We start from the raw sequence: 23,025 nt of genomic DNA, 5'->3' as shown, positions 1-23,025 counted from the left end.
GCCTAATTTAATTAGCTTAAAAATATTAAATGGTTTTTACAAGAGCTCTCTGACTCTTTTACTGAAATTACTGAAAAAAGATGGTAATATTGTGAAAATATTAAAGAGAAAAAATATAAGCGCACTCTAGGAAATATTCAGCTAAGCACATACAGCTTCTACTGAAGTCTCCATGAAATATTTTGGAATGGAATGGAAGCAGCTGCAAACGAGCCTAATGTCACCATGTCAGTGTCCATGCTAAATTTTGAATAGAGGGCTATAAAAATCAAGCACTGGAAGGTGTAGCAGAGTAATTATGTGCTCTGGAGTGATGGAATTTGGTTTCAATATGATGGACACATGGATTGGTTTGCTGTTCATGATCAGTACCTTTGCTGAAAAGAAACATTAGTAAGAGACTCCTATAACTGTGGCCCCAAACTTGCCTCATAAAACATACCGCACAGAGCTTTTACTTAAGTGGAAAAGTGAAATGTCCATAAGTTATTCTGATATTTTATCACCTGTCATGTTCTCTATGATTAGATGTCCATGTGAAGAGCCCATTTTCCCTCAGAAGCTAAAAGTGATGTTTTATCAAGGAGGGTCTCACTGTAATTGCTTGTACTCTATGAAATGAGGTGAGATTAAGAAAAAAGAAAAAGAAAATGGAATTAAATGAGAGTTGTGAAAAGATATAATCTGCTCTTTTTTGGTGGCTCGGTTCAATGTCCCCACATTGGGTAATTCCTCCACAGCAGGAAGAGTTCACAGACAGGGACAGAACTTACAGTGGCGACCCTCCTCCTTCAATATCATTTCATTACTGTGAGCAGACTGACCTTTCTGCCCAGCGCAAATAATGGAGCCCATCTTCGCTCTTAGCGTGGATCACTCAGACACTGATTGCTGTCTCCATTGTGGAGGAGCTGAGATGGAGCGCTCTCAGAGCAATTTCCAGTCAGTTATCTTTAATCTCCTCAAGCCTTGTCTAGTGCAAAAGCCCACCACCATGCCATACGCTCCATATCCGCTCTTGTAAATAAATGTGGCTAGATGACAGGACTCCTTCATTTGAGCTGAATAACATGGTCTGGAAGGAAAGCGGAGTGACTCTGGATACAGATGATGGACAAGCACTTGTGTAAAAATGTTACACGCTTTAATGCATCAAAGTGAAGGGGTCTATTCATGTGCATATCCTTTCAAACAAATCCATTATAACCTATTATATTCTATTATGTATGTTATCCCTGCCTTCCTTCAGCCCTGTCTTTCAGCTTTGCCATTTATGTGAGCACATCATGATGAATGGACGATTGGAAATGCTCCAAAATTGCTCAGGATTAAAACTCATACACTTCTATTACATATTCTCCTGTGGAAGTTGTTGTTCTCCTCCGGCTGCTCCCGTGAGGGGTCGCCACAGGGGATAGTCTGACCACACAGTCAACCTGGCACAGGTTTTACACCAGATGCCTTTCCTGACACTGGCCTCTCATTCCACACGGCATGGGCCCCAGCACCAGGAGTTAACTGAGTAGTCTAACCCACAGTGGCTGACATCGGGAGAACCCAATGTACTGCGCACAGACAGTGACCAGAGGCTGAGGATTGTAATGGCAACATGGTGGCACTTCAGGTAATGTCACTGCCACATAGCCCCAGGGTCCTGGGCTCAGTCCTCGTCCTGTGTAACTGTGTGTGAGGACTTTCTGCATGGGTTACCTCCACAAAAAATACTAACTAATGTTGGTAAGCTGTGTGAAATTGTAAGAGTGACGAGTGAGTGTGTGAAATTGTCCACAAGTGAGAGTGACTAGATGAGTGTGTGTAGCAGTTCACAGGTATGAGTGAGTGAGTGACTGGGTGAGTGTGTAAAGTTGTAGACTGGTGTGAATGTCCACAGATGTTAGTGTGTAAATGAACGGGTGAGTGTGTGAGTGAGTAAATGAATGGGTGACTGTGTGAGTGACTAGGTGATGGACTGACATCCTGCCTGTTATATATGAATGAATAAATGAATGATTGGATGGCTGGACGAATGAACAGAAGAATAGATGAATGCATGAATGGACAAATGAATGGCAGTGGTGGCAAAACAATAATTGTGATGGAAACTGAGATGTCGTGATGTGTTTGATTATTACCTAAAAAATAATTATCAAACAGAAGAAAATAGTAAAGCTCAACTTATGCCAACATTACAACATCATTTGTTCTAAGAATTTTACTTCTTTAATGACTTTGCTGTTCAATGACCCCTTCTGGCAACCATTACGATGGCAAGTCAATTTGTTAATAGCTGTTACTATCATGAGTGTGGGCTGCCAGTTCCCCTTCGATAAGTCGAGGGGTGTTCATTACTGATATCCCATGGAGCAAAACCCATCCCCTTGGGATCATGGAATAATACAAAAAAAAAGTATATATAAAAAAGTAAATGGTTTCCCACCCATATCGGTGTCGAGGAATTTGGACGGTGCATTCTATCAGCCATAACAAGGTTTCAGGCTAATTAGAAGGACAGAAGATGTATAATGGCTTTGGCAGCGCTCCATTACTGGGCCCATGCACCCTGTAGGAGATGGTGACAGCACTTCCCTGCATCATGACATGACGATCTATAACCACACAAAGGCCCTCTGACAGCCACCCTAATGAAGAATACATGCCTCTGCTATTCACAGCACAGAGAGAGAGAGAGAGAGAGAGAGGAAAAAAAAGAAAAGAGAGAGAGAAGGAGACAGAGAGAAAAGGAAGTAACAGTACATATTTGCATGGTGGCCCTCCGGGACATCTCTGTGAATTGTAGCAGAAAAAACAGGAGCTTTGTCCTCACGTCTTGTGATGTGACTGTCACCCATTGTTGCCGGCCTTGTGTTCGTGGCTGGAATTTGATTGATGTAAGTCCGGCGCGGGCATCGCCACTTCCTAGGCGAGTCGCAAAAAAACAGCCCAATCAATCAGAAAGAGCCACAAGACAACAGAACCTGAGCAGTGGTTAAACGCGGCCGAGCGTCTTCTGCTTTCCTTTACCATTAATCACCTAACAGCTGCCTTCCTCACTTAAAACAACCGTCTACGATTTCCTGGAAATCCTTTCCATTAAAAAAAGAAAAACACTCATCATTTGAGAGTCTTTATACAATCTTAAAAAGAGCGTTTTTAAAGGTTCTTTAGTAAAGCTGTTGATTCTATTAAATAACACCTGTTTAATAAAAACACAGCTGCATAGAATAACCATTTTCACAGAAGTGCTACATAGAAAAATATTAACACTTTCTCCATCAGTCTGAAGAACAATTCCATCAAGGAAAGAACCATTTTGGCATGCAAAACCCATGGTTCTAAGAATAACCATCACATTTACTGAAGAACCATCGACGAACCTAGAAGAATCTATTTCTAAGGGTGTACACCAAAAACATATTAAACCTAACATCTGTAAGACATCTCAAGATATCAGTACAACCTGGCTCTGTTACGTCATTAATAATCTATACATTTATCTGGTGTGCAGTACATTAAATAAATAAATATATAAATAGTTTGAAGAGATGTGGCCACACTTGTCACATTCAATATCACCTGCTCCCCTACCTAGGATACAAAACCCAGGAAGAAAACTAAACTAAGATCTAGGAGGCAGGGTTTGGAGTCAAGCCCAGGGGTTGAAGGCATGTAACTCCTCTCACTCAGTCTGGTTACTCAGTCACCTGTCAGCATCATCCAAATACCTGCTGAAGGATGGTGACCGGTTTAAAGAAGGACCAAGAGAGAGTGAGGGGAGGAAGAGAGAGAGACTTCATCTTCAAAATCATTGCAATGCTTTACGGACCAATAACAGGGAGAGCCCTGCAGAAAATGCACTATGTAACTTTTGGAGGAGGGTAGGAAAACACTCACATTTCCCTCCACCACGACTTCAGGACAGTGCTGTATAAGGGAGTTGCACTCTGCGAATGCAGGCGGAGCCTTGAAGTAAAAGATACCAAAATATACCTAGTTTAAATTGTTTCTGTGTATAAACAAATAGCCAGAAATAGAAATAGCCTTTGTGGGGTAACAAACTGCTCAAGATATATATATATATATATCAAAAAATAACATTTCTGAATAGTAGAGAATGCAGAACACGTGTGATGGTCTGTTGCAAATTGTAAATAGGTATTGGAAGTGATTAATATAATGAGTATTAGATCAATATAAATTTCATTTATTCATTCATCCATTCATTGTCTGCAACCACTTATTCAGTTCATGGTGGGTCCGGAGCCTACCCAGAATCACTGAGCGCAAGGCATGAACACACAATGAAGGGGGTGCCGGTCCTTCACAGAACGTCAATATAAATGTACGTGTTTCCCTTCACTATTGTATATCCCATAGAATACCCCCCCAGCCCCATAATGGTTTTGTCAGGTCCCAAAGTGTTTAAAATATATCAACATGCTGAAATACTAAGAAATTGCATACATATTAAATTATCTTTCATTATTTTGGTGTCCGGATGTTTTGCAATGATACGCAATGAAGCCATTATTTTTACAAAAGCTTGTAAGTACATTGCTTTTAATGTATTTGCATAAATAACGATTCTGATCTAACAACACTACACTCTGCAGTAACATCACTCCTTATCACTTCACTGTGAACTGCTGCAAGGTAAACGAGTCTAAATTTGCTGTACCTTCACAATTTAGCTTGACCTGAATGGAAAAGAGGGCAAAAAGATAGTTTGAGTATTTTAACAAAGTTTGTGTTTGATATCAAATGATATTTAAAAAAAGCATTCATTTTTCCATTAGATGGCCTGTGTAAAATCCCTAGGGGATTCATTTCACCGCTAATGGGCTTGCTTACATGAATCAGCCAAATGTCATTAGGGGGGATTAGTTTCACTGCCGAGACTCTTAAAAATGAAAAGTATGGCAGCTCCAGATAACAAGGACGGGCAGGAGAAGCAGGATTCCTGAGCGGGGATCTTTATGTCTCCTGAAGATTATTTCCTCCAATCAGAGTCTAGGGTTTGCTTTTCTCCAAAACGCATCGCAGCACAACAATCATCGTTATATGGGAGAGTGAGTAACATTTTCTAGGTTCGTTATGCTGCAGCGCTGTTGGGAAATAGGGCCCAAATCAGCATGTTTACTCCAAAGAGACTGCAGCAGCTCCCTCAGCCCAGAATCCACTAATTCAGGAGGGAGTTTTGAAGGATTCTTGCTTGTGGAGATGAGGGTGGGTCACATACATAAGCACGGTGCATGCCATAATTTGTATATTTATGCAGATTGTGTGTAATTAAAATGCAGACAGAGATCATTAATTGCCTGGATTGCAGTAATTACAGCATGGGACTTGAACAGGATATTTTCACCATTGTGTGTGCTTTGGTGGAATAAATGAACAAAAGTCACTGTCTGGATCATGTACTCAAATGACTCTAGTGTGCACACCATGTAAACATACCACTGCAGAAAAAAGATAATAATCGCACACTACTCCATGTCTATGAAGAAAAAACAAATAACCTACAAAACGCTCATGGCCAGGGCTGGGATAAAGGCCAATTTACAATTAGTGTAACCTTGAGTGACCTCTAAGGAGAAGGTCAGTATCTCAGCTGGCCTCTGCACAGTCCAATGAACAGCAGCATGATGGGAAATGCTGCTCAAAGAGGGAGGGAGTGTAAGTGAGAGAGAGAGAGAGAGAGAGAGAGAGAGAGAGGTTGAAACTCAATAACCCTTACAGTGCATTTACACACTGCAGTGTTGTGAGGCGATTTTCATTTTGCCTCTCATTCATTTCTATGGAGACGGGCAGCAGTTTTGTGCAGAGGATTGTGGCAATGAAGATGGCTGGAGGCTGACGTAAAGTAGGCAAAGGGATTGATAAACATTTTCTCAACTTTATGCAAATGAGAATTAAAAAATAGGCCAAATTTATGTCCATTTTCATGAAAGATGTACAGGATTGCATTTAATTTTGGCAACACACTAAGTAACACACTATGGTGTCTGTTTATGCTCCATAGAGTGGGTCCCTCACTTAGAATACAACAGGTTTAGTACAGAATCTCAAATAAATCAAAGCTACACCCACTAGATGTCACTTTAATGCAAAGAAGGATCCCTGGAGAACATGTGTGATGACTCTTTTAAATGAATCTGCACTGTGGGATACTTCACCCAAATAAAACAGAAATATTAAACAGCAGTGAGGTCAGATGGAAAGACTAGGGTCTTATGAGTCTACTCAAGTCTCCCCTACCAGCTGTGCATTGTGCTGAGAGGAGTAAATCAGGCACAGCAGGCTTGCTGGGGATTTTATTATGGGTGTAGGAAGATTAAAGTTATTAATTACAATTAATCACATTATGTAGATGACCATGATTAATCACACTCACTCAAATCTGACCCCGTCCCATTTAAAAAGCAGTACATTTTAAAACACTGTATTATCAAAAGTTTGTAGAGGCTCCTTTTAATGAGCAGGCTCCGATACTTTAATGTGCATTGTGTATTCATTATAAACACAGACATTTCTATTGCACATGTAGCAATGGAATCTGCAATGGAATTTAAGGTCACCACGTTCAATGCCAAGCATCAGCTAGAGGGGTATTAATCCCCTGGGATGTAAAGCAGTGAGTCTCCATTCTCCGGAGTGTTTGAGCCCCATCCAATATCTTTGGGATACACTGAAGTCATCCAACATCAGTGCTTAAATACAAATTTGACAGGAATATTCTAACATCTTGTATAAATGCTTTCCAGAAGATTAGAAGCTGGCACTGCAGCAAAAAGGGGACAAATTCACAATCAATGAGGTTTCATTTTGGAAGTAAGACTGGTGCGACTGGTCCAGAATGTCCTGTTTACAGTCAGGCTGTAAAGGTGGCCACATTCAAAATTATTTACAAAAAATAAAACATGTAAATGTACAAAATAAATGAATACGTATTAATAATAACCCTACATTCACCAACAAAAACCAAAACTCACACATACTTTTGGATAGAATATTATCCCCAAGAACCAAACAAATCCATGTACAAGCTTTTGCAGCTTTCTTTGATGGAACTCATAATGAATGCAGTGTTGAATACATTTGCTTGCTATTTACTTCAATTTTAGGTCGTTTTATGTTTTTTGTTGAATAAAATGACAACGTTCAACTGAAACTTATTCATTCATTATCTGTAACCCTTATCCAGTTCAGGGTCACGGTGGGTCCAGAGCCTACCTGGAATCATTGGGCGCAAGGGAGGAATACACCCTGGAGGGGGTGCCAGTCCTTCACAGGGCAACACACACACACACATTCACACCTACGGACACTTTTGAATCGCCAATCCACCTACCAACGTGTGTTTTTGGACTGTTGGAGGAAACCGGAGCACCCGGAGGAAACCCACGCTGACACGGGGAGAACACACCAACTCCTCACAGACAGACACCCAGAGCGGGAATCAAACCCACAACCTCCAGGCCCCTGGATCTGTGTGACTGCGACACTACCTGCTGCGCCAACGTGCCGCCCATTGAAACTTATTTGTACACCTAATTATATTACATTAACAGGTCACGCAAATACTGCAATATACCTGTGGTCAGAGTAAGGTCCACTGTCATAATCTATTTTAAAGCATTTTTTCTCTATTAGAGATTGTACTCATTCTTTTGGATGCCATTCCCTGTTCTGTCATCTTGACCTTAATCTGCACTCGTTTTAATGCATCAGCTGAATTCCGGATGAAGTCATCCAAGTGCACTTTAGAACAGTCTGCATTTCTGCACTTACACTAAGGTTCCACAGGTACATCAGCGGGAGAATTGAGTTCAACTGTCTGCGTTTCGCTGGGTAACAGGCCTGATTACATCTCTGCTTCTTTAGCGGTGGACTACTTTATCAGCCTCCTTATATGGAGTCACTGGCAGTTCGCTAGTCCCTGCCCACAAAAACACATCTTGACCAGATCAATGCAATACTGAGTGGACCTCAGAGACCCCACAAGGTCCCTGGGCTTCTCAGAGTGCCTTCGTTTGTCGTCTAGCTCTCCGCCTCTCTCCACTCCAGTCTTCCGTGACAAAGCGGATAAGATGCGCTGACATTTCCAGGATGCATCCCATGACTTAAAGAGGCATAAACCCAGTCAAAAGAGGTAAAAACCAGAGTAATCTGCACATGTAGCGTGGAGAAAATATATCTTAAGGGAGCAGAGGAAAGTTCAAGGTCTCCTCAGAAATCTTTTAGGTACGGGGCGTGAGAGCAAGAGAGACGAGGCTTAGAAATGCCTTGTAAATGTCACAGTGATGTCAGAACCGAAGGCTAGAGAAGTGACCTGGCTTTTGTCTCTGGTCAGACCTCTGTTCAGCCAAGAATGTAGAACAGATTAAAACAGAGCCAATCCAATGAAGATTCCAGCAATGTTTGGGCTCCAGAGTGAAAAGGTCACTGAAAGGCCTCTGTCTGGAGCTGGAACAAAGATAGCATAAACGCGTTCTTGGCCTGGAGTCCTATCTGGGGTGGTTGTCAACTTGGTATCATGTTTAAAATGCAAATATATTACTGAAAGCTGTCATATCTATTAAAGCTCTCATAGCTGTCCAGTGACAAACATGTATCTCAATTTTTGTCGATTTTTACTTCACTACATTATTTGAACATGGAAGCTGTCCTTCATATTGTGTGTAAACTTCATGATAAATGGACCAAAATAAATGGTTGAAAATTCCTCTTTTTTGTTTGAAAATTAAATATTTTTACATTGACTTCTATTGAAATTTAAGACGTTTTTCTCTCCCATAAATTTGCTATTTTGAAGATACATTTTTTCATTGGACAGTGACTATATGTACATTGAGGACACTTTGCATTACTGTAATTCACAATAGCAGCACACAAATACTTTTCTAACTTTATGAATTTTCAGGTTAAGTTTAGGGTTAGGGTTATGTTTAGCTTTAGAGAAAGTTTTAAGGCTGCGTTTTCATACAGGTTTGGCAGAAATTTGTTTCATTCACATACAATATATGAATCCTGGGAATAGTAAATAGCTTTAGTAAATGATGTACTTTGGTACCTGTCTGCCTGATTCAAGCACAGGTACAGCAAGGACAAATATCACAAATGTAAATGAAAGCACAGAGCATAGAATGCTATATCATATGTACATTTGACTGCTTGTAAAGCCATCTGTACAGTAGCCTTTTGAGTCATATCTCAACAAAGTTTATGAAGCAAATAAAAACTGAGAACACAACAGCATTAAGAAAGAGCACAACACAACAGCATTATCTGAAACAGTGCATTTTAGAAATGCTGCATTTGAGGGGAGCTCAAACCAGAAATGCTCCCAGCCTGTAGTGGTGTGCTGAATTCGGCACTCTTCCACAAGATACATGCCCTATATATGAAGCAATAAAAAGATGCTAGCTTGTCTGGTGAGAGCCTCCCATTTCTTAGATGCAGTGTTTCCATCAATGCTGTTGTGTTCTCATGTTTGAACGTCTATTATCAGTTTGTAGTTCTGTCTTTTCATTGCATCCTCTTACTGCTTTCTGTTCTCAGCTTTTGTTCACTTTTTAAATTGTGATATGACTCAGTGGGCCATATATATATATGCACACATTATCGCGAGGCACCCAGTAAAGAAGAAAATTTATGGGTGAATTTCTTTGATTCCAAGGATTACCTCCAAATTAAATTGACTACTTAATATTTTGATAATCACATTATCATTTCCAGGATGAGCACACAAAAACCTCTATTCCTAGAGTACAATTACACAGCAGAACTCAAAGAGATGAAACATGCAGTGGAGTCCCAATGACAGTTGTGAGACCTACTACTTTAAAGAAGCGTATATATTATTAAGGCATGTTATAAATATGACATACGGCTGAAAATAGGCGATCACATGTTCTAGAGGAACTGTAGCACATCACAGGGTTGGGGGGGGGGGCATTTTTGCCTGCTACAAGAAAAAAAAAAAGTAGGCCAGAAGCATACAGAGGAGCCTTGCTGATTGTGTCAAATCTATTTAAATGTTGAATAAATCTATAGTGTGTTGTATAGAACAGGGTTATCTGTCACATTTCTCTTTATATCTTACACAGAGCTAATATTGGTCGTCTAGTGTGATTTGATTTGATCCTTACAGGCCACTAGTACCTGCCCTAAGATGCACCACAATAGCAGTGTACAGTTCACATATTTGGGGCATCAGAGTGGCGTTCCATGTAGTGCTAATAGTTCTGCATTTTTTAGTCCAGTAAAATCAAACTCTGGTTCATTTTCACCGTTGATGTGGTTTGTTTGGGCAGGTCTGGAAGATGTAATTGCACTCTGATGTGGACCAAAACAACCATACAAAGACCCTCTAGAGGAAGTGGTCTTGGTCTGGTCCCAAACAAACTGTACTTTTTTTCTGGTGAATGTAATCTGACCTTGATACGACCCTACTATAAAGGTGTACACTGCAGAGCCGAGCCTGACAGCTCTCAAAGCCAGTGGTGCTTCGTGTATTAGACGCAGCAGACCAGATAAACAGAGAATTAGCTGAAGTTTAGCTGCTGTTCTCTTTGTTTTGCTTCTAGTCTGAGTGACTGCTGGCGTGTCTGCCTGCCGCTGCTCTCCAGTGCTTCGTTTGTTTGTTTGTGGGGAAAAAAATGATAGCTTGACTTTATCTTTCCACGATTGGGTGGAATAAAATGTGGACAAACTTTCTGTACTGGACTATTACTTGGAATTTCCCTGGATTTTCTTGACTAACTTGCACAGGTCTTTAGTCACTGGCCTAACATGGGCCCTCGATGCCCTGCTCCACTCTGCACTTGCATAATACTTTGGGTGTTCACAAGTAAGCATTCACTTTAAGTTGCTTCATGCTGTCAGGTGTGTAGTTCTAAATACATTTACATACCATACTGGATATAGGTTTTGAGATGGGTTAGTGGTTTGCTGGCTAACATGGTTTGGTTGATTTGGCTGAGCGTACTCATGGAGAATCCATGCTTTGTTATGTGGATATGCCTCTGGTGATTGGTCTTCAAATTAGACCATGGTGTCGAAGAAATAGTGTCAATTTTAGTAACCACCGTCATCTGGATTATTCACACTCGAACCTGAACAATGTCATACAATCAGTATCAGAACCATGACCAGTTAAAATAGTGTTGACCAATGCTAGATAGCTTGTAAATAAGACTTTTCTACTAAATGACTTCTTTGTCTCCCGTTGCCTGAATTTTCTTTTTGTGGTTGAAACTTGGCTAACTATAGGCAATTCAAGCCCCCTTGTTGAGCTTTCTCCCAGTTACTGTACCTTTTTTAATACCTCCAGAACTACCAGTTGGGGAGGGGGCTTGCAAGAATTTTCAGAAACCAATTTAAATGCTGCTTACTGACTGAAGGAGAGTATTCAAGTTTCGAAATGCAGCTGTGTAGAATGTAACTGCCATGTCCTATACTCTGTGTTCTAGTGTACAGACCTTCTAAACCTAACAAGGATTTAATTCAAGAATTTTCTGATTTTCTGTCTATCACCTCACCTAGTACAGAAAAGTCTTGGTGATTATAACATCCATGTTTGTTGTCCTTCTAAATCTCATCGACTCTTTTAACCTGACTTAGTCCATTACTGGTCCTACACATGTGCAAGGCCATACTCTGGATCTTGTTTTGTCCTTTGGTTTTTGAGTGAGCAATTTATAAATAAAAGATATAAGATGGTCTGATTCTAATTCCATGCTCTTCTCCTACAAGTAGTCTGCATGTATATTGTACATGCCCCATCACACCCCATACAGCCAGTCAGTTTTCTGCTGTCTATGTAACCTCTCCTTCAGCTTGTATTAGGGAAAATCCTCCTTCTGGCACTAATACTGATGAGCTGACTGATCTGTTTAATTCTACTTGCATTGGTATAATCAATCAACTTGCTCAATTTAAAAACAGAAGATCCATAGTATAGTCTCAGCCAATGTTCAACAGTGATACTTGTGCTCTCAGGCAGCAATGTAGGAAAGCAGAACGGCAATGAAAGAAAGACAGACTCCAGATCTCCCATCAACTTCTTAAAGAATGTCTGAATGGTTATCAGCATGTGGTAAAAGCAGTCAGAGCTAAATACTTTGCCAATATCATTGCCAAGCATTCACATGGTCCTAAAGTTCTTTTTAATACAATTAATATGATACTGCACCCTGGGGCTTGAACCCACACTTGAAGCAAACTCTGAACTATGTGATAAATTTATGAGGCTTTTTATTTCCAAAACAGACAGTTTTGGGATGTGCTGTCTTCAGTTGGTCCAAGTGTATTATCTATAATAAACAGCAGTCTTACTAATGATGTCATGCCTTCTTGTTTTAAACATGCAGTTGTTCAGCCTCTTTTTAAAAAAATCTGGCCTAGATCCATCAGACCTTAATAATTTTAGACCAATCTCTAAGCTACCTTTCTTGTCAAAAGTCTTGGAGAAGGTTGTCTTTCATCAGCTTTCTTCTTTTTAAACAAACCTAATATCCTAGACACTTTTCAGTCAGGTTTTAGAGCACACCACAGAACTGAGTCTGCTCTTCTTAAATTATTTAAATGACATACTTTTAGCTGTTGATTCAGAAAAGTGTGTTGTTTTACTTCTCCTGAACGTGCAAAATTGAACTTTTTCTGTTAAGCATCTATCACTTGTGGTGTACCTGAGGGCTTTATCTTGGGACCTATCCTCTTTTTTAGTGCATGCTCTCTCTTGGGTCAATTTTTCAAAAATATAATATTTCATATCATTGTTGTATGGATGACACACGGCTTTATCTACCTCTGAAACTAAGAGAAAATTATTCTCTAAAACTCATGTTGGATTGCTTGAGGGACGTAGAGTGCTGGATGTCTAAGAACTTTCTCAAACACAACCAAAACAACACAGATGTGATCATGTTTGGAAATCCCGGCTTGAGTGGAACCATGGCCAATGAACTGGGGCATCTGTTATCTAATGTACACAGCCAAGTATAAAGTACAACTCTGACATATAGCTAAATTTATATAATATATTTCGGATCTTCTTTGTCTTTGATCTACCCCATGTGCCCTACGTTCCTCTAACCAATTGCTTTTAGTCACACCTCATCCTCGGTTGAGGTTCAAAAGAGATTGGGCCTTTGCTGTAGCTGCCCCAACACTTTGGAACAGTCTCCCACTCTTCATAAAGCAATCCCAAAACACCCCAAGATTACAAACTTCTTTACTGACTCAGACCAGAGCAAGCAAACTACAGGTGTGAAAACACCCTTTGTGAATGGTGATCTCTGCCATCTCCAAAGTTCTGTTCTGTAGAAACACTTCTCATTCCTGCTTACAAAACAGGCCCACATGATATTTAACTAGGCTTTTGAACCAACAGTGACAGTTGTTAAGATCTCAGGTGTAAATTATAATCAGTGCCCCTTTAAAACTGAAAAAAATTAAATGTTTTAACAAAGTTTACATAACAGCATCACAACAGCCTGGAGCATAAAGCCTGTGATTAAGCTCAGCCGAGAAGTTTCCGCCATAAGGGCAGCACCTGTTCCTCTCCCATGCTGCGGTTCCAGTCAAAAGCACACCTGGAGCACACTGCTAAGTGGATGGTACAACATTATGCATGGCTAAGTGCAAAAAATGCCAGCACAAGGCAGAGAAGCACTGCTTTTAGCAAGTCACCAGCCAAGAGGGAGGCTCTGCTGCAGGGCTGTGAACCTCAGGGCTGAGGTAATGGCATACTAATGTCCAGTCCAGTTGCCTGCTCCATCGCTCATCATCCCACAGTATGTATTAAAAAAAAAAAAAAGAAAGAAAGAAACTATGTCATTAATGCATTCGGGCCCTCCACTGCAACTAATAAGGACCCAGTAGGCTAAAACGAAGCCTCTCCAAAGGCTTATTACACATACATCTCAAATTCATTATTAAACAAAGCACGGAAAGAGAGAAAAGAGTGCAGTACAGTAATTAAAAGGGAAAACTCCCCTTTCAGATTTGATGAGGCAAGAGTAAGAAGATCCATTGGAAATGAATGCAGTTTTCAGAGGCTGATGATTTCAGAAGGTGTCAGTTTTCGTTTCACTAATGAAGTGTCCAGAGTGCACTGGGAGGTCAAAGTTTTGTAAATTATACTATATTTAAAAGCAAGCAATTTCCAATATGGTGCTTTCAGATGCAAAGTGCTGCCAATACACAAATCAAGGCCAAAGCTATGATGAGCAACAAATCACAAACCAGTCCACAAACAGCAAAATTACTTCCCATTCCAAAAAAAAAAACAAAAACAAAAAAAAAAAAAAAAACACACTGTCAGGATTCAAGGAGAGTGTTGTTATTAGGTACATTTACTCATGCACAGAGTAAAATCTAATCACCCAATCATTCATACATTTTATTTAACTGATTCATCCTGCTCAGGTTACCATGGCTCTAAAGCCTCCCAGCCTGCATTCACTGGGTGCAAAGCAAAAACACATTCTGGACAGAATGCCAGTCCATCTTCAGGCAACACATACACACCCAATCAATCACACACTCACAACTGTGGACAGTTTTACACTGCCAATTGAACTGCCAATATGATCTTGGATTGCGAGAGGAAACCAGTGCACCCAGAAGATTCTCCCCAGACACAAATACATGGGGAGAACACACAAACTTTTCATAATCATAATCTGAGATCATTATCAAACATATGATCCTTGGGTTATTAATACATGTAAGGCTTTCATGCTTCAAATTGTATTTATTTTACTTTTTATTCACATTAATGTGCCTTTTTAGACACTGGTCCCTATGTGTTTATTTCATTGTGCTTGTTGTGGATCTGCTTTGTGATGGGCTCCCACAACAGTTTGGAGCTTTAATGTTGTATTTTACAGCAAAAGTATCTACAAAATAGAAGACTAGAGCTGTACTGTTTGGTTCCTCTGCTGATAGATGCTGGATGTTCCTAGTTCTACTGGAGTTTTGTAAATTAATCAGCACTTAAATACTTTTTGAGCTGTTTCTACTCAAGAAAAAAAAAAAGACTTTTACTCGAGCCATTTTTGCAAACCATGGGATTAATTATGATCCCCAGAGCTCAGAGGAATTTTTCACACTCTAATAAATTACAACCACAGCTTATTCAATGACAGTAGAGAATGTGTGATATCTCTTCATTTAAAAGTCATATATATTACAGGGACATAATGAGAATGTATCAATACTTGAGTATACACTGAAAACAAACAGTTTGCCAACAACCAACATGGCCACACACACACTCAAAGATAAGACAGAGAAAATTCAGGGGAAGTGTACAGTCATTATCACAACAATTTCTTTAAACAAACTCAAGAGTCTTCCAACCTGGACACAGGCCTGAGCACTGTTTATACTGGCAGCTGAGCATGACAATGAAAACACATCAAAAAATACTGATCACATATCAACTTATTACAATTAAACTTAACCATTTGCCGTTGGAAGAGCTTCTGTGAAAATTCCCTTATCGCATAAATCAGGGACATTCAAAGTCAAAGAGCAGGAATGCTACAGACCGAGGAATGTTCATTTCTAGCAACATTGACAGAATGAACAATACTATGATGATAAGAATTCGTTTTCATTGTATTCGCATAGCTGGAATGTTAGTGCAGATACATGTAGAGGTCTGAGCTTGTGCATTATTATATTTGTCAAATGCACATGCCATAACTTCTAAGCAGTAATTTGTATTTCACAGTTACCACATCACATCCTGTGGTGCTCCAAAGCCTGTACATTACATTAAATGTACACTTTTGTACTGAAAGTCATTAGTCATTTGGTCATTGTGTAGTCAAAATGCAGATATTGCTTTATATATTCTTTAGCACATGTATGTTATTCGATGCCATTAAGTTATATTAAAGCATGGCTAAAGCTTTTATACTATTATACCTGCTACTCAAATTATAGTCTACTACAGCTAAAGCCACTTTGGTCCTCCATAGGACCATCACAATGCATGTGTTACTGGAGTGTTGGAAGGGTATCAGTGCTATTTGCTGTGTTATGCTGGTACAAGTGGATTGGACACAGCAGTCCTGGGGATGTTTTAAAATACCTCAGTGTCACTGCTGGATTAAAAAAAGCCCGCCAATCCAAAATATCCAGCCAACAGTATCCTGTGGACAGCATCCTGTGACCACTGATGGACTAGAAGATGACCAACACAAACTGTGCTTCAGAAACAGATGTATCTTATTATACATCTACAGGAAGGTATGTCTAATAGAGCTAGTTATATTAAAACAGAATGCAAAAAAATAGTAGTATTCATTATTCATGCAGGAAACCTTGGGATCAAATCAGAACTCCTCAGCACAACAGATGAATTACTGTTTACAATAATAGCTTTCCTAATATAATGACAACGCTTGCACAACAGTGATGTGGGACAACCTTAAACTCTTTACAAATAAGACACATATTACTGGGACATAATGACAATGTATCAAACATGGAACAGTAGCTCATTTACACTCAGTTCAAATATTAAGGAAAATCACAAATCTAATGAGAAGAGAAAAGCTCTCTTTAAACACTAATCTTTCCAAAGCAGAGGAACCTGCAGTGGGAGAACCACCCTGACATTCAGTTTGAAGTTTGTGTGTGTGTGTGTTTTGTTCAGGCATTCTCAGCTCACACTCCTGTGTGTTTCTTCTCCCAACACTTTGATTTCCTAATTTAGAATTCAACACAGTTCATAGTGATTGAGTTGTTTGTTTCATGATAAACTTTTGACTCCCTACTTGTCATGAAACCACACCAAATAGTTTGAATTTTTCACAGCTCCCAGACACAACATTAACTAATAAAGAAAACAAGCACAAATTTAAAAAGCTCTGCTAAACACTGCACAGACTACTGCATAAACATGAACCTGAGGAAGCCAGTAGAAATTCAAATACTTGTGAAAAAGGCTCTAATTAGAAACTCAGTTGAGGTCACTGTCCTGAGTTTTGGGTTTAACATGGAATATGCAAAGAATAATCCAAAACAAAAGCAGATTATCGTGGACTTAATGCTGGAACCAATCAGAAGTATAACATACTGCATTTCAAAGGTCATCTTCTCGACCATGACAGCTACACACAGCAGCTGGTCAGTCCCAAATTCTCATGCTAATGGAAAAGAATGTGCAAATCCAACTGTCAGGATCTAGCATTATATTCTATAAAGACACATTAAACATTTTGATTCTCATATAATTCTCATATATAAAAATATGTATCAATATTAGTACAGATTTAAAAGAGCCTTGTTTATATAGCCACTTTAATAAGTAAAATAAATAAATAAGTAAATACATACATACATATATATAAAAAGCTTAAATAATAGTGAGAGACTGTTAAATGGAGGAAACACAAAGGTTCACCACAGTGAACATGGAGTCCATTTAAAGGGAATTTCTGGTATGTGCATAAAATTGTACAAAATTGTTATACAATTTTTATCAGATGAGATGACATTTAGTTCTGAAGGGTCTCCCATAAAAAAATTAAAAAAAAAATAAAATAAAATAAAATAGTCACACAGCTCCAAGATCCTGGAGGTTGTGGGTACAACACGCATTGATTGCTGATGTAACGGTCTGAAAACTGATGGAGAAAAACACATGCCCTGTAGCCCATTGCAGTTGTTTTGCAGTTTAGTACTGAGTTTGGATTAAAAGAGAGGAAGAAAGCGGTAAACAGCCAAAATTCTCAGAAAATTCTTCATTTGACTTTGTGCTCACCGGTATATGGATTTATCCTCTAAATATGTGTGTTTTGAGCCTCAATTTGCTGAAAAATCTGAAGTGTTTGTTAGCACCAGCTGTGTAGAACTGTGTAGTCTTATTTAGCTTGATTTTGAAATTTTCTGTTCCTTCAGCACTAGTCACTGAAATTTGCTCTCTCTCAGAAACAGTGTTTATCGTCAACACGTGTCAGTGTGCACTGTCGGGCTGTGTTTGGCTAAATTCACTCGACTTTGTGCTCACAGGCAATGCAGCCAGACAGAGCACCACCTGCCTATGGAATTACCGTATACTACGATAAGATTTTCGGTAAGAAGTTATGAAAAATGTAGGTACAGCCCATCCCTACTCCGGACCCACCATGACCCTGAACAGGATAGGCAGTTACAGACAATGAATGAATGCTTGTGCTTGTGCTTTCTCTGCTCAGGCACAGTTTGTCTCATTCACTATCTCCACCCCATTTACCACTGCTCAGTTTCTGATCAACTACTATTTATATCATAGGCCACTTTCAGTTTGAAGTGTTATATAAATAACTTTGATTAAAAGCAGGAAATCTACAGCACACACACAAAAAAATAATCTGGAATACTCTGAATGAAACTGAACACAGAGTAAAAGGAATAGAGGGTCTACCAGAGAAGTCTACCAGAAAATATCCATCCAGAAACTGAAATTTGATGGGATAGAAAATAGTAAACAAACTGTGCATCAACAGATGGGTGACTGTAAAAATGATACATTTCATGGTGTGAGTGTAAATGTTATTCACAGATCCATCTCTCACCATGCCCAGTGCCAAGGACTGACTAGACAGGCATACAGCCTCTCTGCATTGTACTTTGAAGCAGTGGAACTGGAACGAAAGAGCTGTGATACATTTTGGATGATCTGAAAAGTTTTGTGTGACTCCGATCTGCACACTTACCAACAGTAACTGATTTCAGTAAAGATCTAATGATGGAATGCCATCAAGCGATCACAGAAAGTCTTGAGTTCTTAGAGGAAAAGGGTTGTTAATGCAGCAAAAGGAACAAAATTACTGATATCATTGATTTCAGAAAAAACCTTGGATGATGTCATCTCAAATGATGGGCCATACAGTGGCATCTGAATGTCTGTAACATATAATATTCACCATAGTAATTTGTGCATGCTCATGACTGAGCCACATGCCTCCAGTCCACTCTCGGCAGTATTTTTGAAAGAAGAAGCAAAGGGCATTTCTTGTGTGGGTGTCCATGAATTTAAATTGAATGTGCAGGAATGTGTAAGGAACATTAAAGTGTATTAGACTGACTGCAATATAAGAGGAATACATGTATCTATCTAAGGAAATGGCTTTCCTGCAGAGACTCTTCTCTTTTAAACCCAACGATATACACAAAGAAAGCTGCCCATTTTCAAATCACACACTCACAATATCTCATTCAGAGTCATTATAAAATCCATTCATGCTAAACTGTGAACACATTACAGTAGTATATGTGGAGGGCAAAAATAGCAATGAGTTAGCTTTTAGCATTGTCCGATTGTGGGCTGTAGCATTAGAGAGCTTTTATGCTAATCTGCCGTGATGATCTTTCCCCGCTGCGCTCTGTATGCTAATGCTAAGTGCATCAAGCCTCATCATCAGCTCCTTGGGGAGGCCGCAGGGAGATTGTGCTCGAAGCTGAATGGAACCAATTGGAGACGTACTGCAGGACACTCAATCAGTTACGAGTAGCACAGAGAGAGTTAGCAGAGATTACGCGAGAAGATCGGCGCTCAAGGCATAATTGAAAAGCCCGTTTTGATGATTGCTTATAGTGGTAACAACAGGTTTTAGCTAGGGGTATTACTACTGTTATTGACAAGATGTGCACTTGGCTGCCTTTTAGCTCATATTTCTTTTGCTAGGAATACATGAAAAATGTTTTCTTTTCATGCGACACAATGCTAGTATTTTTTGATGTTTCTCGAAAAGCAATCCACCACTGCCTTTCTGCCACATCTGGTAGCAATGTCAGGGGTCCAAGCATCAAACCAGAGCCATATATTTTACAGCAAAACCCTTAAGAACGGTGAATGTGATAAAAACAAGAACAGATTGAAGTGCGTTAGTCCCTGTGACCGAGGCAAGTCTTTAACCCACAGGGGTTGAGAGAGAGAGAGAGAGAGAGAGAGAGAGAGAGAGAGAGAGGAAAGCTACATTTAACTGAAAGTCTGGAAGACGATAAAACACTGGAGCATGAAGGGAAGGGAAGAGGAGTGTGAGTAATCTTCAAAGCTGCTGTGCTTTGAGAGATCAGTGGTGCTGACCAGGCACAATGAGCGGATCAATGAGGGAGCAGCTCAGGAGCCAGAGGGGAGGAGAGGAGGAGGAGAAACACTTGCAAACCCCTCATTTTAGAGGAAGTCCAGGAGACGTGCGTGTGTGTGTTTTGTGTGTGGAAGCACTTCAAGCGCTCAAGTCTTCAATCTCTAAGTATGACAATTATTTCATTCCATCACATGGAAGCCTTTACAGAAATGCTTAAAATACCCTGCAGAAACTGCTTTCATTTAGGAAAAAGGAAGTAGCCCAAATCAAATCGACAGAATTTCTTCCTCAAGCCAGACACACAGCATATTTTGCCCAATGTTCTCCACAATAAAGTCACTTCTAGTTTCACCGACATGCTAGGTCTAGCACATGCTTGCCCTGAGACATGTAAAGAGAGAGCTATAACATCTGTTTTCATGGTTGTTCTCACAGCACCACTAGAATGTTTAGCACTTAATTCCCAATTCTCTTATCTTAGCAAACAGAATTCCGTGTTGGGTAGGAAAATTCTGAGATATGCGGAAAAAGCATGTGTGTCATGAACTTACGAACGCCCAATCGTGAATAATGATTTGACAGTTCTGTTGTTTTACTGGAGAAAATTTGGAGCAAAACTAACATAAATCTGAAGAAACAAAAACTCAGACACAGAAAATGTCTTCCTTTGGGTATTTCAGAGGAATTTGAGTTTGAGTAAACTTCAGTTTTAATCGATTACAAAAAAGGAAAAAAAATTGTAAGACTTTAGTTTGGTATTAGGGTAAAATGTACATACTAAAAAAAAGACCATTCCCATTATATAAATGAATGAAAGAACAAAGCAGTTTTAAGTGAGCTAAAGTAACTTACCATATTGTCAGTCAGTGAATACCCAGTGAAGTTTGAAAACACAAAGAAAACTAAGCAGACGTATCTGGAAATAGAGGTGAAAATAACATGCAGGAAGGGAGCATCTCACAATAAAATGATGGAACAAATGGAAGATGGAAGATGGAAGAGCACAAAGAAGAAGAAAAAAGCCAACATCTTATGAGCGAAATTAGGAGAACAGAAAATGATGCAGACCTAGAAATACCCCACCTGAAGCCGAGTCTTCACCATCTGCTGCTGTGAAAGGGCAGAGAAGGAGAAAGAAAGGCAAGAGAGAGGAAGTCAGATACCATAGTTTGTTTTTAAAACATTTATTCAAGCTCATTCATTTATCAATTCATTCTATCAAGTTCAGTGGCTTATCAAACTACCTAATATTCAAAATGATTTCTTCGTTTCCCTTCAGAAGACATAATTACCCCACGATAATCCCAGAAGACGGAAATTGAAATGGAGCGATAAAAACCAAACAAATCCAAACCACCATATATACAGATGATTAAAAGTTCATCCATCCCTGAACTTGAACTATCCCATCCTAAAAGCTTGTGGTCCTTGGAATCCTTGTGATTCCTCCTGCCAAGAGTTAATGCAGTGCCTAAATTACGTCCACCCAACGCTCACCCCATGTCTGGCCTGCATTAATCATTCTGCGCTTAGGCATAGATTACCTGCTTCAGCGTGCATGAGTTTGATTGTTAATCACTGCCAAGAGCCAGAAAGACAAGGGTAACCCCAGCACATCTTCCACCATTACCGTCACCTTACATCAGTTCAATCACACACTGGAGCATAGCAGATTCCAACTCCTTTTTCCTTCCTGTTTTTATCCTTGTGTTTTTTTGTATTGAAAGAAGCTTTTCTCCGGACATCATGGGGTCAGGATGAAGGGTCAAATCATGACCATTTACTGAATGCAAAGCTTTTACTTGACCATGCTGAGGGATGCCTGTGATCTACATGTCTGTAAAGTGATGGGATAAGAAATGAGGTCAAGGTATTAGCCTTTGTGAGATTCAGAGACCCTAGCTTATGACGTAAATATGTAAATCCCCTTTATGAGAGGAAGAATGGCCATTGTTCTGAAACATCAAACACATAGGTATTCTTTGTAAATATATTGACTGTAAGCCATCTGGTGCTGCAAAATATTTCCTCCACCCTGGATGGACAAGTAGCAACACAGGAAAACCACAGACCAGATATGTTTACGTTCTCAGTGACCCTGTGGTCAAAACCTGGTTTACTGTCCAGCTTTTTTTTGGCATGACCTGTGTCTACAAGTTGCTATGGGGACATATGAATCAGTTCCATATTATTTATTTGTTCTGCATGTATAAAGCACCACAAACAGTTTTGTATCAATTTTTCTAGCATCACGTATAATTTTATCAAAATAAGGACGTTGATCCCAATTAGCAAAAATGTAGCCAATTATTGTTTTTAATATATTACCCTTCTGGCTCACTCCACCAGCCCAGGTAGAAAGTAAAAAATTGAGGAAGGAAATTTTGTTTTTTGATGGGTAAAATCATACAGGTGATGCTATAAAATTAACTTTTAACGATTTATGTGTGTTATACAATTAGAAAACAAATATAATGCATGGGAGGCATGGTGGTGCAGCAGGTCACACAGCTCCAGGGACCTGGAGGTTGTGGGTTCAAGTCCTGCTCCAGGTCCTGTCCAGATGTGAGGAGTTTGGTGTGAGCTCCTGTCTTACACTGAGTGATTCCGGTAGGCTCCGGACCCACCGCGACCATGAATTGGAAAAGCGGTTATCGATAATGAATGAATCAATATAATGTGGGGTTTACTCTCTGGAATGCACTTTCAATATTTTTTTTTTTATTTACCCTTCTGTAACTTGCCCCTAAATAGTGGCCAGTAAAAGTATGTGAGTATAATGTATCGGCCAAGTAAAATGTATGTATCGGTCCTGCTGAAAGAGCAGAGTGGGGCTGAAAAAAAGGGGCCTTGATAAATGGACTACATTCATAAATGTAAACTTAAATCATCTACTTTTGCATATGGACAGCTGCTCATCCACAATTTCTAACAC

The 23,025-nt window shown here is 39.6% G+C and overlaps 1 protein-coding gene across 6 annotated transcripts in view; it reads right to left on the bottom strand.

Annotated features, from left to right (window-relative positions):
- Positions 1-23,025, bottom strand: part of LOC136676545 (EGF-like repeat and discoidin I-like domain-containing protein 3) — a 253,548-nt gene that overhangs the window by 168,539 nt on the left and 61,984 nt on the right. For 2 of the 6 annotated variants that reach the window (XM_066653633.1, XM_066653636.1), the window contains one exon: positions 21,159-21,200. The exons of 1 other annotated variant lie outside the window; for it this stretch is intronic. In XM_066653633.1, the coding sequence (XP_066509730.1) occupies positions 21,159-21,200 (42 nt within the window). The remainder of the gene's footprint in view (positions 1-21,158; positions 21,201-23,025) is intronic. 3 more of the 6 variants (XM_066653634.1, XM_066653637.1, XM_066653638.1) reach the window with 2 other exon arrangements.

The sequence above is a fragment of the Hoplias malabaricus genome, chromosome X2 (assembly GCF_029633855.1).
Source record: "Hoplias malabaricus isolate fHopMal1 chromosome X2, fHopMal1.hap1, whole genome shotgun sequence".
Classification (NCBI taxonomy): domain Eukaryota; kingdom Metazoa; phylum Chordata; class Actinopteri; order Characiformes; family Erythrinidae; genus Hoplias; species Hoplias malabaricus.
The sequence above is the reverse complement of the archived record's forward strand: the minus strand, read 5'-3'. Positions and strand labels throughout refer to the sequence as shown.